This window comes from Podarcis melisellensis (genome assembly GCF_964234715.1).
Source record: "Podarcis melisellensis genome assembly, chromosome: 13".
Taxonomy (NCBI): domain Eukaryota; kingdom Metazoa; phylum Chordata; class Lepidosauria; order Squamata; family Lacertidae; genus Podarcis; species Podarcis melisellensis.
The window spans coordinates 39,505,211-39,519,742 of NC_138545.1; the positions used below are offsets into that span (position 1 = coordinate 39,505,211).

The 14,532-nt window shown below is 44.8% G+C and overlaps 1 protein-coding gene and 1 long non-coding RNA gene across 3 annotated transcripts in view; one reads left to right on the plus strand and one right to left on the minus strand.

Moving 5' to 3' along the window:
• The window catches only part of ACLY (ATP citrate lyase), a 60,492-nt gene that overhangs the window by 41,242 nt on the left and 4,718 nt on the right, over positions 1-14,532 (minus strand). For both annotated transcript variants that reach the window (XM_081883858.1, XM_081883857.1), the window contains exons 2-3: positions 4,127-4,291; positions 379-501 (exon numbers count right to left, since the gene is read on the minus strand). In XM_081883858.1, coding sequence (XP_081739984.1) covers positions 379-501; positions 4,127-4,285 — 282 coding nt within the window. In that variant the 5' untranslated portion in view covers positions 4,286-4,291. The remainder of the gene's footprint in view (positions 1-378; positions 502-4,126; positions 4,292-14,532) is intronic.
• The window catches only part of LOC309354443, a 609,149-nt gene that overhangs the window by 21,473 nt on the left and 573,144 nt on the right, over positions 1-14,532 (plus strand). The window lies entirely within an intron of this gene.

Consider the following 14,532-nt stretch of genomic DNA (forward strand, 5'->3'; position numbering starts at 1 on the left):
CTCAGAAGCCAGAACAGCAAGAGGGATCGCTGCGCAGTGAAAGCAGCAATCCCTCTTCCTGTTCTGGCTTCTGGGATAGCTGCGCAGCCTGCATTCGCTCCATAAGACACACACACATTTCCCCTTACATTTTAGGAGGGAAAAAGTGAGTCTTATAGAGCAAAAAATACGGTATATTAATGAAGGTGCCTCAGTTCCACAACTTAGTGGGCTGCCACAGAAAATTTCTTCTTTTAAGGTCATAAATTAATCTTGTCGCTTTTTATTTGCTTCGTTAATATCCTGCCCGTCCTCAAAAAGGAAGCTTATTGCAGCATTTCATCTTGACAAAACAGCTCGGTTAAGCAGGTGGGGCAGAAAAATAATGGCAACACTCACTGTGGTTTCATGTCCGAGACGAGGCTTCAGCCAGGCCTTCACCTGTTCCAGGTCAAGATTCACCCCCACCAAGCCAAGTTTGCCACGCCGCTTTATCAGCTGATCAGGCTTCACCACGAGACGCTGGGATTTGGAAAAAACAACAACAACAATCTTTATTATGGTCCAGAGACCCAACAAATCGTTACAAAGCAATACACATTTCATACAGCCTACCTCCAGGTTAAACAAGCATTTTGTTCAGAATATAGGGAACATTGGTTCTTGTAACCACAGATAAAAAATTTGCCACTGCTCATGTTCTAGCAAAAGGAAAACCAAAACTGGAAAACTATCCCTACAGGTGATAAGTGAAAAATTTGCAAACAACTTGCCAGTTTCCGAGAAGGGCGAGGCCTAGTTTAGTTTCTCGTATGCTCTTCATGCAAAGAGGTCACATAGCAGAAATAACAAAGAAACCGGCACAGCTAAGATCATAGATAAGTGTTGCTTCCTGGAAGCAATCTGAATGACTGGCAGAATCCGAGACCTGGGAGAAGAATCAGTGGAAGAGGACTGGAAGAAGTTTAAAGACTATCTGCAGAAACACTGCAAAGTTTATGAATGTTAAAATAATGTTGGATTTGGAAATAATAAGGCATTAGTGATATAGCTTTAAAAAGTATACAAAATGCAACAGAAAAGGAGGAAAGATTAAAGTGATATTATGTCGAAAGTGAATAATATTATAAAGGTGTTTACGTACGAGGAGAAAAGATTGGTGATATAATAGAATGAACTTAATAATTAGAAATGAGATCTGAAAGAGGGTAAGGATTTGCTGTATCTGATTGGGTAAAGAGGAACACAAAAAAGGGAGGCGTGAGGAAATCAAGAAAGGAAGTTAATTAAGTATGATCGAAAAAGTTGGAGTTTTTATGTTTTTGTATTTGGTTGGGTGGAACTTTTCTTTACTGTATTCTATATTCTAGTGTTTTGATCTGCTCTGTGTGTATTTTTGATTATGTTTTATTTCTTTTTACATTCTTTTTACTTTTGTGGTGGTTATGTACTTTTCTTTTTTGTAAAAACCTAATAAATATATTTTTTTTTAAAAAAAGGAAGCAATCTGCACACATTTTTAGCACAAGAAAGCAGTCACAACTGTGCAGGCATTGCTTTTTCCTCATGGCTTAATAATAATAATAATAATAATAATAATAATAATAATAATTTATTTATACCCCACCCTCCCCAGCCAGAGGAGGGCTCAGGGTGGCTAACACCAGTAAAATTATAATAAAAACATAATAGGGGGGGAAAGAAAAGGGGGAAAAAAACAATTTAAAATACGGGTTAAAATACAACTTAAAATGCAGTCTCATTTTAATAGTAGCCCATAAATCAAAACCATAAGAGGAGGGAAGCATAAGGGTCAGACTGAGTCCAAACCAAAGGCCAGGCAGAACAGCTCTGTCTTGCAGGCCCTGTGGAAAGATGTCAAGTCCTGCAGGGCCCTGGTCTCTTGTGACAGAGCATTCCACCAAGTCAGAGCCAGTGCTGAAAAGGCCCTGGCCCTCGTTGAGACCAATCTAGCCACCTTGCGGCTCGGGACTTCCAAAGTGTTGTCATTTGTGGAACTTAAGGTCCTCCGCGGGGCATACCAGGAGAAGCGGTCCCGTAGGTACAAGGGTCCTGGGCCGCATAGGGCTAGGACAGTTGGCTGACAAAATATTCAAAAACCATTCCTTCTTTTTTAAATTAGAAAGACGACAAAACTATTGTGATCATCGGCAGCTTCGATTCCTTACCCTACTTACAGAAACAAATCAAGTTAGCTGTTAATATTACCACGTTAACAAGCCTGGATAGCTCAGCTGGTTAGAGCAGGCATCCATAAACTCGGCCCTCCAGATGTTTTGGGACTACAATTCCCATCATCCTTGACCACTGGTCCTGTTATCTAGGGACGGTAGGAGTTGTAGTTCCAAAACATCTGGAGGGCTGAGTTTGGGGGTTAGAGCGTGGTGCTGATAATGCCATGGTTGCAGGTTTGATCCCCTTATTATGGGACAGCTAGATATTCCTGCATTGGGGGAGGGGGGTTTGGGTTAGATGATTCTACGGCTCCCTTCTAACTCTACAATTCTGTGATTCACAGTATTTGACCAGCCAGCTGACAAGTGTGGCCAGTTGCATGTTTGGGGTGCAAACTTTAACGGGCACAGAATCTTAGGTCCTTGGGAAGTTTTAGGGCCTTGCCCCAGTTTGTGCAAGGAGACATCCTGTCCCCAGTTCCTTTCTCTAGCTCGATCTCCTGGCCGCCATCCAGTTTAATCACATTTAGCCAAGCACAGATCTGCCACACAGTCCCATTTTTCTCTCTGATGGAAGGCAGCTGTACTGCTGGCTAATTAAATACCCTGCACTTAGCTATGTGAGTCAGTGGCTGGCATGCCTCAGCGAGGAGAATATAGTTTTCCGTGAGCTTTGCCGGAAGGCAGCAAGGGCTCCGGGTGGCTTTCTGAATTAATTCAAGGATTAATAGGATCCTTAAAGTAGCAGCTGGAAGAAATATTTTCGGATCCTTACACGCTGGCATGCGGTTATGTTAGGGGACTCGCTCCCCTGTGGTGAGTGGAATTACCTACAGCTGACCAGACAGGGAAGTGGAACAAGCACCAATGCATTTAAGGGGAGGCAATTTATGTATTCTTATTCTTATTATCATTATCATTTATAACTAAGACCTTAAGAAAACAAGGGTCTATTTCAGGACCAAGGTAAGCATGACGAATGCCAGCACATACGGGGACCAAACTCTTCTTGCCCATGGGCAAAAAGTTTAGCCTATTCTGTATCCAGGGCAGCTGTCTACCAACTCCACCTGGTACGCAGGCTGAGACCCTACCTGCCCGCGGACTGTCTCGCCAGAGTGGTGCATGCTCTGGTTATCTCCCGCTAGGACTACTGCAATGCGCTCTACGTGGGGCTACCTTTGAAGGTGACTCGGAAACTACAACTAATCCAGAATGCGGCAGCTAGACTGGTGACTGGGGGCGGCCGCCGAGACCACGTAACACCGGTCTTGAAAGACCTACATTGGCTCCCAGTACGTTTCCGAGCACAATTCAAAGTGCTGGTGTTGACCTTTAAAGCCCTAAACGGCCTCGGCCCAGTATACCTGAAGGAGCGTCTCCACCCCCATCGTTCTGCCCGGACGCTGAGGTCCAGCGCCGAGGGCCTTCTGACGGTTCCCTCATTGCGAGAAGCAAAACTACAGGGAACCTGGCAGAGGGCCTTCTCGTTAGTGGCGCCCGCCCTGTGGAATGCCCTCCCATCAGATGTCAAAGCAATAAATACCTGACATTCAGAAGACATCTTAAGGCAGCCCTGTTCAGGGAAGTTTTTAACGTGTGATATTTTACTGTATTTTTGGTTTCTATGGAAGCCGCCCAGAGTGGCTGGGGAAACCCAGCCAGATGGGTGGGGTACAAATAATAAATTATTAATAATTATTATTATTATTATTATTATTATTATTATTATTATTATAGCCCGCTTTGGAGAGCTCCTCTTCCTCCATCACGTTAGAGTGGCTGGAGTCCTTTATGTAAGCGTTCCTGATGCTGATGAACTTTCAGCTGTGTACGTTCCATTGTCTGCACAACAAGGAGGCTTAAAAGCATTTTGTTCTGGGCCTGTATAGCTTCTTACTTTATGGGTTCTTGCTTTGTGTGTTACAACAACTACAGCCGGTTCTGCTCACCTCAGTCAGGAGCCAGGGGTGATCTTGGATTAGCCGATCCCAGTCGGTATCAGGAGTCACTCTGGCATATCTGAAGCGGTTCTGGATGGCTGAGGACGTACAGATGTATTTGTACAAGAATTCCTTCCCTGTCTGCTCCGAAATTGCTTTGGCGGACATGGCTACCTAATGCAAACGTTTCAAAAAAAAGAAGGATACACCTAGGTCAGTGATTTGATTTGATTTTGATTGTTTAATTTTTTATTGGAATTTTATTTACAACATAACATAAACCCCCCACCCAATACACAAATCCACCCTCGTTAAACGTGAACATAACATACAATGAGCATAATATACAACAATATGAATAACCAAATAAAGGACTTCCTTTATCCTGTATCTGGCCTCCTTGTAAACTGTTTCCTTTATGAATAATTATTAAGATTTTTCTAATTATAACTTAAATATCCACAAAGTCTCCTGCAGAAATTAATCGAAACAAGTCCGGGTATGTATTTTAGGGCACTGTTTTGTGAAGTATTCTGTGCATTTTCCCCATGCTTTTTGAAACTCTTGTCTAGTGTGATCTCTAAATTACATTCTAGGTTTTACATTTTTCATCAGAACCTTTTAAAATCACTGACCCACTAGATTACACTAGGTCAGTGATTTTTAAAGGTTCTGATGAAAAATGTAAATCCTAGAATGTAAATTAATACGGCCTTTGATCTGGAGATACTGCTTCCCAGCAGAGCCCCCAATGGTAGTCACACTGAAGTGGGGGGGGGGGAAATCATGTAATACAATATTCCTAATGGGCAGTACCACTCGAAATGCGGGGGGGGGGGACAGAATGCATGGGTGCTCCCCTTTGTAAAACCAACTGGAGAGATGGCACATAAGAGCTTCTGTCCTCCAAGGCAGAAGTGACTGCCTTTTCCCCAAATTCAAGGTCACACCCACACCTTAAAGCACATGGGCTTCCCCAAAGAATCCTGGGAACTGTAGTTTATCCCTTAATTCCCAGCGCTCTTAATAAACTACAATTCCCAGGATTCTTTGGGGGGAAGCCATGTAATTTAAATGCATAGTGCAAACATTACCCCGTCTGAATTTTCAGTCCCACTGTGGTTTTTTGGCTTTTGGTGAGCCCACTCTGTGCCAATAACCAAGTCGAGACCAAATAAAGCTTTCCAAAAAGAATATGGAAGTTCAAAAGCATTTGACCATGCTCTCAACCCATTAGTCCCAGAAACGTACAAATATGTATAATATTTTGAATTTGTCTTCCGGGGAAAGAATTTATTTTTAAAAAGGCATTAACAAAACCACTCACCAGGGTTACTATGGCGACAGGGTCTCGCCCCTTCTCCAGCAGATGAATTAGGTAATAGTGGGGGTTTATGTTTTACTATTGCCTATCATTATTAGTCGAAATTCAAAAGGAGATAGAGGAAGTCAAGGCAGTTACATTTGTTCAAGTGATTGTCCCTATGCTAATGAACTGGAGCAAGCAGAGAACACAGATTAAAGCAGGGTTGAGAGAAGAGTTTAATAATCACTTTCGATCTACAACCTTTGAAGTCCCTAAGAAATGTTGGGAGATGGCGGGAAGTGTTGTTCTTAACTGAGAGGAACTTAAAAAAAGCAAAAAGTAAAGGTGTGAGGAGGCTGGGTACTTCTTTCCCATTCTTTGATTCGGTTCCTACTTCAGACAATGGGTTTAAACTGGCAACGCTTCTTTGCGATGTGGTTTGCTAAAAGTTGTGCTGTCACGGCCAGATTGTTGCGCAATCAAGGCTGAATGAATCCTGAAGCACCTCAGCCGGCGGGTCTTCAGTACAAGACTGGATTCCCAAGCAACTGTGTGGTACTCAAACCCACAGCCCTTGGAAACCTAAAGGGAGCTCATTGAAGGAATTGTATTTAAGTTGCCTGGGAGTCCAGTGTGCTGCTCTTTGTGACAAAGAGCCAAACTTAAAGAGTTTTTTAATGGATGCTGAAACAAACCTCTAATCCAGAGGTCAGCAAACTTTTTCAGCAGGGGCCAGTCCACTGTCCCTCAGACCTTGTGGGGGGCCAGACTATATTTTTTTTTGGGGGGGGGGGGAATGAACGAATTCCTATGCCCCACAAATAACCCAGAGGTGCACTTTAAATAAAAGGACACATTCTACTCATGTAAAAACACACTGATTCCCGGACCATCCAAAGGCCGGATTTAGAAGGCGATTGGGCCGGATCCGGCCCCTGGGCCTTAGTTTGCCTACCCATGCTCTAATCCACTGCCACTCCCACTCAAAATACGGAGAAGCAGACCCCATTTAGACAATTCTGTACTTTAGGCTATTTCTTCATAGCAACTCAGATGCTGTTACCAATCTTATCTCTAACATCCAGGTTTACTTGTTTTACAATAGCTAGAAAATGCTCTCCTTTCAGGCAAACATTTTTGTTAATAGTAGGTGTTAGGGAAAGGGGTGGGGTCCCAGCCCCCCCCCCATGAGATCTCCAATTTCCCATTGCTCCGTGAAACATGCTTTGCAAATTAGTACCTTCCTTGAGAATGTGGATGGACTGGTCGGGGGCAGGGGGACAAGATACCTTGCAAAATAAATCTGGTGAAAGGAATGAATTCTGCACAGATACTCCTCCACATTTAAAGGCAGCTATAGCCTTCACCATGGGTAGGCAAACTAAGGCCCAGGGGCCGAATCCGGCCCAATTGCCTTCTAAATCCGGCCCACAGATGGTCTGGGAATCAGCATGTTTTTACATGAGGAAAATGTGTCCTTTTATTTAAAATGCATCTCTGGGTTATTTGTGGGGCATCGGAATTCATTCATATTTTTCTCCCCAAATATAGGTCTGAGGGACAGTGGACTGGCCCCCTGCTGAAAAGGTTTGCTGGACCTTGGCCTTCACGTTTCTGTATCACCCGTCATCCCAAATATCCGAGGCCGTGTATAATTCTATAGTGGTACCTCGAGTTACGTACTTAATTCGTTCCGGAGGTCTGTTCTTAACCTGAAACTGTTCTTAACCTGAAGCACCACTTTAGCTAATGGGGCCTCCTGGTGCCGCCGGAGCACGATTTCTGTTCTCCTCCTGAAGCAAAGTTCTTAACCCAAGGTACTATTGCTGGGTTAGCAGAGTCTGTAACCCGAAGCGTCTGTAACCCGAGGTACCACTGTACTAACTAGAAGCAAATTTTCAAAGACAAAGGCATCCACCAAAAGTTCTCTCCTTTCCATTTTCAAGCCTGAAGACATCACAATCTCAGACGTGCAGGAGAGCGTTAAGGACTCAATTACACACAAAGCCAGCAGACTGATGAGGGTGCTGATTGAAGAGCCTTTATCAACAGAGAAAGTTGGAGGATGCTGGGGAGGAAAAAAAGGAACTGAAGAGACCGGCGGGGTGCTTTTGTGAAAGTGTTGTTTCGCTTTGCTTTTTCCACATTTCAGGAAGAAAAACAATTTCCAAAGCTTGGACCACAAGAGAATTCCTAGCTGTGCTGTGAGAAATTAAATAATTCAAGATGCCTATAATTCCAAACCCCCATCCTGTTGGATCTCTGTAGAGAAAGGCTTGCTTGCATCGTAATTCTTCTCTAAACAGGCAGCAAGACAGGAGGCGGGCAGGTGTGGAGGATTCCCTGGTCCTGAATGGGGCAACTGTGCCCCTGAAGGACCAGGTGCGCAGCCTGGGAGTCATTTTGGACTCACAGCTGTCCATGGAGGCACAGGTCAAATCTGTGTCCAGGGCAGCTGTATACCAGCTCCATCTGGTACGTAGGCTGAGACCCTATCTGCCTGCAGACTGTCTCGCCAGAGTGGTGCATGCTCTGTTTATTTCCCGCTTGGACTACTGCAATGCACTCTACGTGGGGCTACCTTTGAAGGTGACTCGGAAACTACAACTAATCCAGAATGCGGCAGCTAGACTGGTGACTGGGAGCGGCCGCCGAGACCATATAACACCGGTCTTGAAAGGCCTACACTGGTTCCCCGCACGTTTCCGAGCACAATTCAAAGTGTTGGTGCTGACCTTTAAAGCCCTAAACGGCCTCGGTCCAGTATATCTGAAGGAGCGACTCCACCCCCATCATTCTGCCCAGACACGGAGGTCCAGCTCCGAGGGCCTTCTGGCGGTTCTCTCATTGTGAGAAGCAAAGCTACAGGGAACCAGGCAGAGGGCCTTCTCGGTAGTGGCGCCCGCCCTGTGGAACGCCCTTCCAGCAGATGTCAAAGCGATAAACAACTACCTGACATTCAGAAGACATCTTAAGGCAGCCCTGTTCAGGGAAGTTTTTAACGTGTGATATTTTACTGTATTTTTGGTTTCTATGGAAGCCGCCCAGAGTGGCTGGGGAGGCCCAGCCAGATGGGCGGGGTATAAATAATAAATTATTATTATTATTATTAAGCTCAGAGGAGCAATACATGTAGAATAATAGCAAGAAGGCTCCATTGGAAAGGCCAGGATATTATAAAGTTTTTCACACTGCAGGAGAAATCTTTTGCTGTGCAAGAAAGCGAAGGGTCCCCCAGCCACCAGAAGTTGGGAATCACCTGGTAGAGCTTTCTTGGCAGAGTGGTTTTCTTGGATGATAAATCCGAGAAATCTCGCAATTCAACATGCCCAGACAAACCCAATGAAGGCTGTCAATTGCTTATGCATGTAACCGGCGACAGATAATCAATTATCTTTGCTCCAAGGGAAGACAGTGTGTACACACACAAAGACAGCTTTGGATCTCAGAGCACAGAGTTGTACATGGGGAGAATAAAGAAATGATAGACTTCTCTCGACAGTGAGAACATGAGAAAATAGAATCCCGCTCACCCCTTGCTCAGTTGATGGACGATTGCTATGCTGAACAGCATGCGATATGGCATGAAGGAGCAGGACAGACAAGGACGCACAGTATTTTAATTCACAGAGGGCAGCAAAAAGGCAGAAATCAGACCAACTCTTGTTCCCCTGCCTTTGAGATCAGCTACAGACGCCCTGCCACTAATGCACCAGGCCAGTGCAGTTAAAAGGAGAGAGATCACAAGGCAATCAGGCATTCTCAAGCTACATCTTTCCTTTGCTGTCAAACGCGTTGCTGCAGAGTCATTTCCACAGCACCTGGGCCACCAAGCTAGCTGAAAAGTCAACACAGCCGCAAACGGTTCTGCTATCCTTCCCTTTCTTAAATGGGACATCCACACATGGACACATCCAGCATCCCTAGTCACACTGAGCTCTCTGCTGAAAGCCGCAGTTGCACACTCTCAACAGCACCCAAATGTGGCGGGGAGATCCACCAAAGCACTTGCTTCTCCAACAGGCCCAGGGCCAGCTTTTGCATGGATGCATTTTGGAGCCACAACTAAAAGAAACCCCATCAAGATGCCAGGATGAAAACAGACCCAAGCACATGAAGCAAATCCACCCTTAACTGAACATTTAAGATAAAGGCTGGCCTTGCGTTCTTATTCCCAAAGGAGGCCAGAATAAAGCCACAATAAGCATGCATTTGCAGAAGCCCCATTAGGGGATTCAAAGATCATGAGTTTGGGGGCAGAAGAGATGGAGACATTAGAAGTGGGAGGCTAGTGTGAACATGGGTGTCCTCACACATTCTTTGAACACCTGAACAGGGCTAGAGAGTCTTTAAGATTTCTAAGAGAGTTCCAAGATACTGCCTGTCCCCCAGCCAAGGGCTGCCATCTTTTTCTGGCAGCTAAAGGTTCCCCACACCCAGTGATGGCCAAACTTGGCCCTCCAGAAGTTTTGGGACTACAACTCCCATCATCCCTAGCTAACAGGACCAGTGGTGAGGGGTGATGGGAACTGTAGTCCCAAAACAGCTGAAGGGCCAAGTTTGCTCATCACTGCCCACACCAGAAGCACAGCATTTTCCCAAACGCCATAGTGCCAAGCTGAAAAAGACTATGTTGGCCAGGTTTCTGCCTGCCATGCACCTGCTAAAGACACAGAAGACCTCTGTGCAACTCTCAAACATTTGCATCTTCCCATAGGGCTCGGCTTCCCAATGTCTGGCTGTAGAGGAACACTTTTCTCTGAATTAAAGGTGATGGTACGCTTCACTAAAAACAGCAACGTTACTCTTAGGCTGTGCACACAACATACCATACATTTAAAGCATGTTTCCCCTACAACTCAAAAATGGGAACTGTAGTTTGTAATGGGTGCTGGGAATTCCAATGGGAGTAAACCATAATTCCCAGGGTTCTTGGGAGGGGTTGAGCTTCAAATGATGTGCACAGAGCCTTAGAAGGTGGAAGAAAGAGAACTAACTGCCCTTACGGAAGCTCACCTCCTGTCCGTCAGCACACATCACTTTTCTGTCTGTACCTCCTTTGAGGGCAGTCAATTCTGCTGCACCTCTGAACTGAAGGTGTGTCTAATTTCTTCAGGCCCAAGAGCCATGCCCCCATCATTTCACTCCTCCCCACTCCTGCTTTGGGTACAACCCATCTTTTGCCAGGGTAGGGAGAGAATGAATTGCACCCAGGTCCCTATTCTGGAAGACCTCCACCCACCACAAACACTTGCTACTTCTCATGGCGCTGAAAGAGACACAAGTCTCCATTTCATTTTCAGGAGCAGTCATGAAAAGCTTGCAAAGGATTTGTTTTCCCCCTGGAACGTTGCAAGAGACCTGCTTCTCAAAGGTCTTCTATGAACGGAGGTCACATCAATCTTCCAGACGCTGTTGTCATATAGCGCTCCGAATCTGACAGAAAAGGGCAGGGGAGCATGACAGGAAGAAGGGAGATCGGAGCAGTTCCAAAGAGCGTGACAAGACAAGCAATTCCATACAAAGAACTCCACTTCCCCCTCTAACTCCTACATTGCATGGGGGCCACACAGACCCCCAACCAAGGGGTCCTAACCAAAGATTACCCTTCTTGAGCAAGGTTCCTGAGTATCAGAAACTGCTTTGGTCAACCTATTCAGGGGGTCAGCGAAATTTTTCAACAGGGGGCCAGTCCACTGTCACTCAGACCTTGTGGGGGGGGGCGGACTACATTTTGAAAAAAAATAATGAATGAATTCCTATGCCCCACAAATAACCCAGAGATGCATTTTAAATAAAACGGCACATTCTACTCATGTAAAAACAGGTCATCATATCGGGCACGGGTAGGCAAATTAAGGCCCGAGGGCCGGATCCGGCCCAATCGCCTTCTAAATCCGGTTCGCGGATGGTCCGGGAATCAGTGTGTTTTACATGAGTAGTGTCCTTTTATTTAAAATGCATCTCTGGGTTATTTGTGGGGCATAGAAATTCGTTCATTCCCCCCCCCCCAAAAATATAGTCCAGCCCCCCCCAAGGTCTGAGGGAAAGTGGACCAGCCCTCTGCTGAAAAAGTTTGCTGACCCCTGCCCTACACTCTCTGGTTACCAGCACAGGATCTTAAAATCTGCATAAGGAGCTTTCACAAAAGTATTTCTTTTATATTTATAATTTTTATGAAATTTTCTGTTTTACAATTTAGAATATTCGTTTAAGCAACCTTAAAATGTCAGTGACTTCTCTTCTTCTCTTTCAATGGTTCATTTCGCATATCATAAATCCCTGCATTTTTACATAAACTAAACCACTCAGTATTCCATTATTACATTAATCAAAACTTGTGTACACTGTTCAATTTATCTTAATGCTGCCAGCACAATTCGCCCCCCATATATTCAATAAACATTTTTCAATCTTCTTCAAACGTATGTTCTTCTTGTTCTCTTATTCCAGGCTTCCTCAACCTCGGTGGCCCTCCAGATGTTTTTGGCCTACAACTCCCATAATCCTAGCTAGCAGGACCCCAACAAAAAGGACTCTGGATTGTTTTGGAAAAGAACTTTTAAACATTTTTTTCAATTCATTATGATTTATTTCCCAGCACTCTTTTACCCTTTTACAGGTTGCCACATTTCAGCTGCTTTCACAAAAGTCTTCATGCAAAACAGCCGTCTCAATGTCTGCTTTTGCTGAGTAAACAAAGCATTGCTGTTCGCCTTGCATCTGCCATTTGCTGTTCTGTCTGCCTCTGACCAAATCTGTAACATTAATATGCGCCATCGCTCCACAGCAGCTTCCCCACTGGCATCCATCAAAAAGGAGAACTTTTTTCTTTGGGGGGGAGTGGAGGGGGTTTGTAGAGAAGCGCAAACAGAAAAATGCTCTAAGAGCAAATAAATAAAATGCAAGCACCGCTAGCAAAACACTTACGTGAGCCAAATCATACAGGGGAGAGATGTTCGGTTTAGGTTCCCTGAAAGTGGGTCCAGGAATGACCATGCACTTCTATGGATTAAATGGGAAATGGACTGGAGGAATTGCTATTGTCTTCCTGCTCTCATAAATTACCGTATTTTTTGCACCATAACATTCACTTTTTTCCTCCTAGAAAGTAAGGGGAAATGTCTGTGTGTGTTTTGGAGTGAATGCCTGCGGGTGGCGGAGGGGATCTGCTGCAGTCGTGAGCAGAGGATCCATGGTTCCCCTTCCTTCCCTCCTCCATGGTTACAAAGCATGGATCCACATGGATCCTCAGGATTTTTGCACTGGGCTACTCCAAACTCACTGTCAGATCACATGTCTGTGGCCACAGCATGAACCACAAAAATCATATATCCACTATTTCGTTTAGAATATTTTTTTCTTCTTGTTTTCCTCCTCTAAAAACTACGTGCGTGTTATGGTCTGGTGTGTGTTATAGAGCGAAAAATACGGTAACATGCTTCATCACTCCGGGGCAATCTCCCCCTTGGTGCTCAGCATACAATAAGGTTTTATTTTTAAAAGAAATAAAAAAACCAAATTAAAGCAAGACGACAAAATGCCACATCAACCATAAATATTCAAAGCCTTCCTCAAGTAGCTGTCAAATGCACAGGAAGGACTACATATCCTTGTTCTGCTTGCCTGATCTCAGGCAGAACAGCTGCCATTCTCAACAGGGGTTTCGACTCCACAAAAAGGTATAACAGCTGGCAAGTTGCCTTGTGCTGACAGACAGGAGGCCAGCTCAGCCAAAGCGTGGTTACGTCAGCAGTTGAGCTTCCTCCGTCACTTTTGCCCCTCTGCAAATACTGGGAACAGGATCTTGGCTTGCAAAAGGATTGGAATATTAAATATTGCCCAATACCTAATTGCCGAAACATTCCTTTCCCCGATGCAATTGAACGTTTTCTCCCTAACAAACAAGGCAAGCCTTACAATAACCTTTCCCAGGCCCTACAGGTAGAGCCAATCAGCAGGTATAAGGCAGGTTTAGAAACAGAGTTAGGAACTCAAGATATACTGTATAAGTTAGGCGCCAAATGGCTCCTTAAACCATGGTTACAGTCGCCCAAACGGAATGTCTGGTTGCCATCTTGGGGCCAGGTGGCTCTCAAGTCTTGGATTTTCAAACGATGAACTGGCTGTGATTGATTATCAGTTCAACACCTGGCAGGTTCAGAAGACAACCTTGAGCTAAGTTAAGAGCTTGCAGAACTTAAAGAAGACAAGTCACTTGATCCCATTCCAACCTATTTTTCTTAATGGTGATACAGGCCATTCATAATGTAGGGCAGTGGAGTAGGGTAAATGAAGACAAACAACAATGATTAACTATAACGTTGATCCCTGCTCACGCTGCACAGAAAAAAGCATTTTTGTTCCTGAAATTCATTCTGACTGTGCAGATAAAACGTAACTGATAAAATTCTACAGGATGTGTGTGTGAAAACAGTCAAGAACCAATGATTCCCAGGCATGCACCTTCAGATAGTGGAGATGTCAGGCACTATCCTGGAGCCCATGCATATTCACTTAGTTGCAAGGGGCCAATATCCAGGTGCAAAAGGCACCCGGCCAATTTTGAACAAGGGACACGGGTGGCGCTGTGGTCTAAACCACAGAGACTAGGGCTTGCCGATCAGAAGGTCGGCGGTTCGAATCCCCGCAACAGGGTGAGCTCCCGTTGCTCAGTCCCTGCTCCTGCCAACCTAGCAGTTCGCAGAACCTCCAATAAGCTCCTAAAGCTGTAATTCTATACACACATACCTGGGAGTAAGTTCCACTGAAGTCAACAGGACTTACTTCTAGGTAAACATGTACAGGATTGCCTGGCAAGGAACCACTAAGCACCCGGGAATATAGCTTGAAAACCGCTATTCTAGATCAGTGCCTGTTCCACCTGATTGATGTAAGAGTTCCATCACACTAAAAATCTTGCAAGGTCTTTAAAATTATTGTTTGGACTAATAAATAATAAAAATCATGACAAATACTACGTTGTTTCTAGACTTACTGAAGCATCTTGTAGTGAGGAGGACTGATAATAAAAGGCAGGTGGGCACCTGCTTCATCCCAAAGTCCTGGACAGGTAACAGTAAATTTAACACACAAAAAGAAGGCGTGT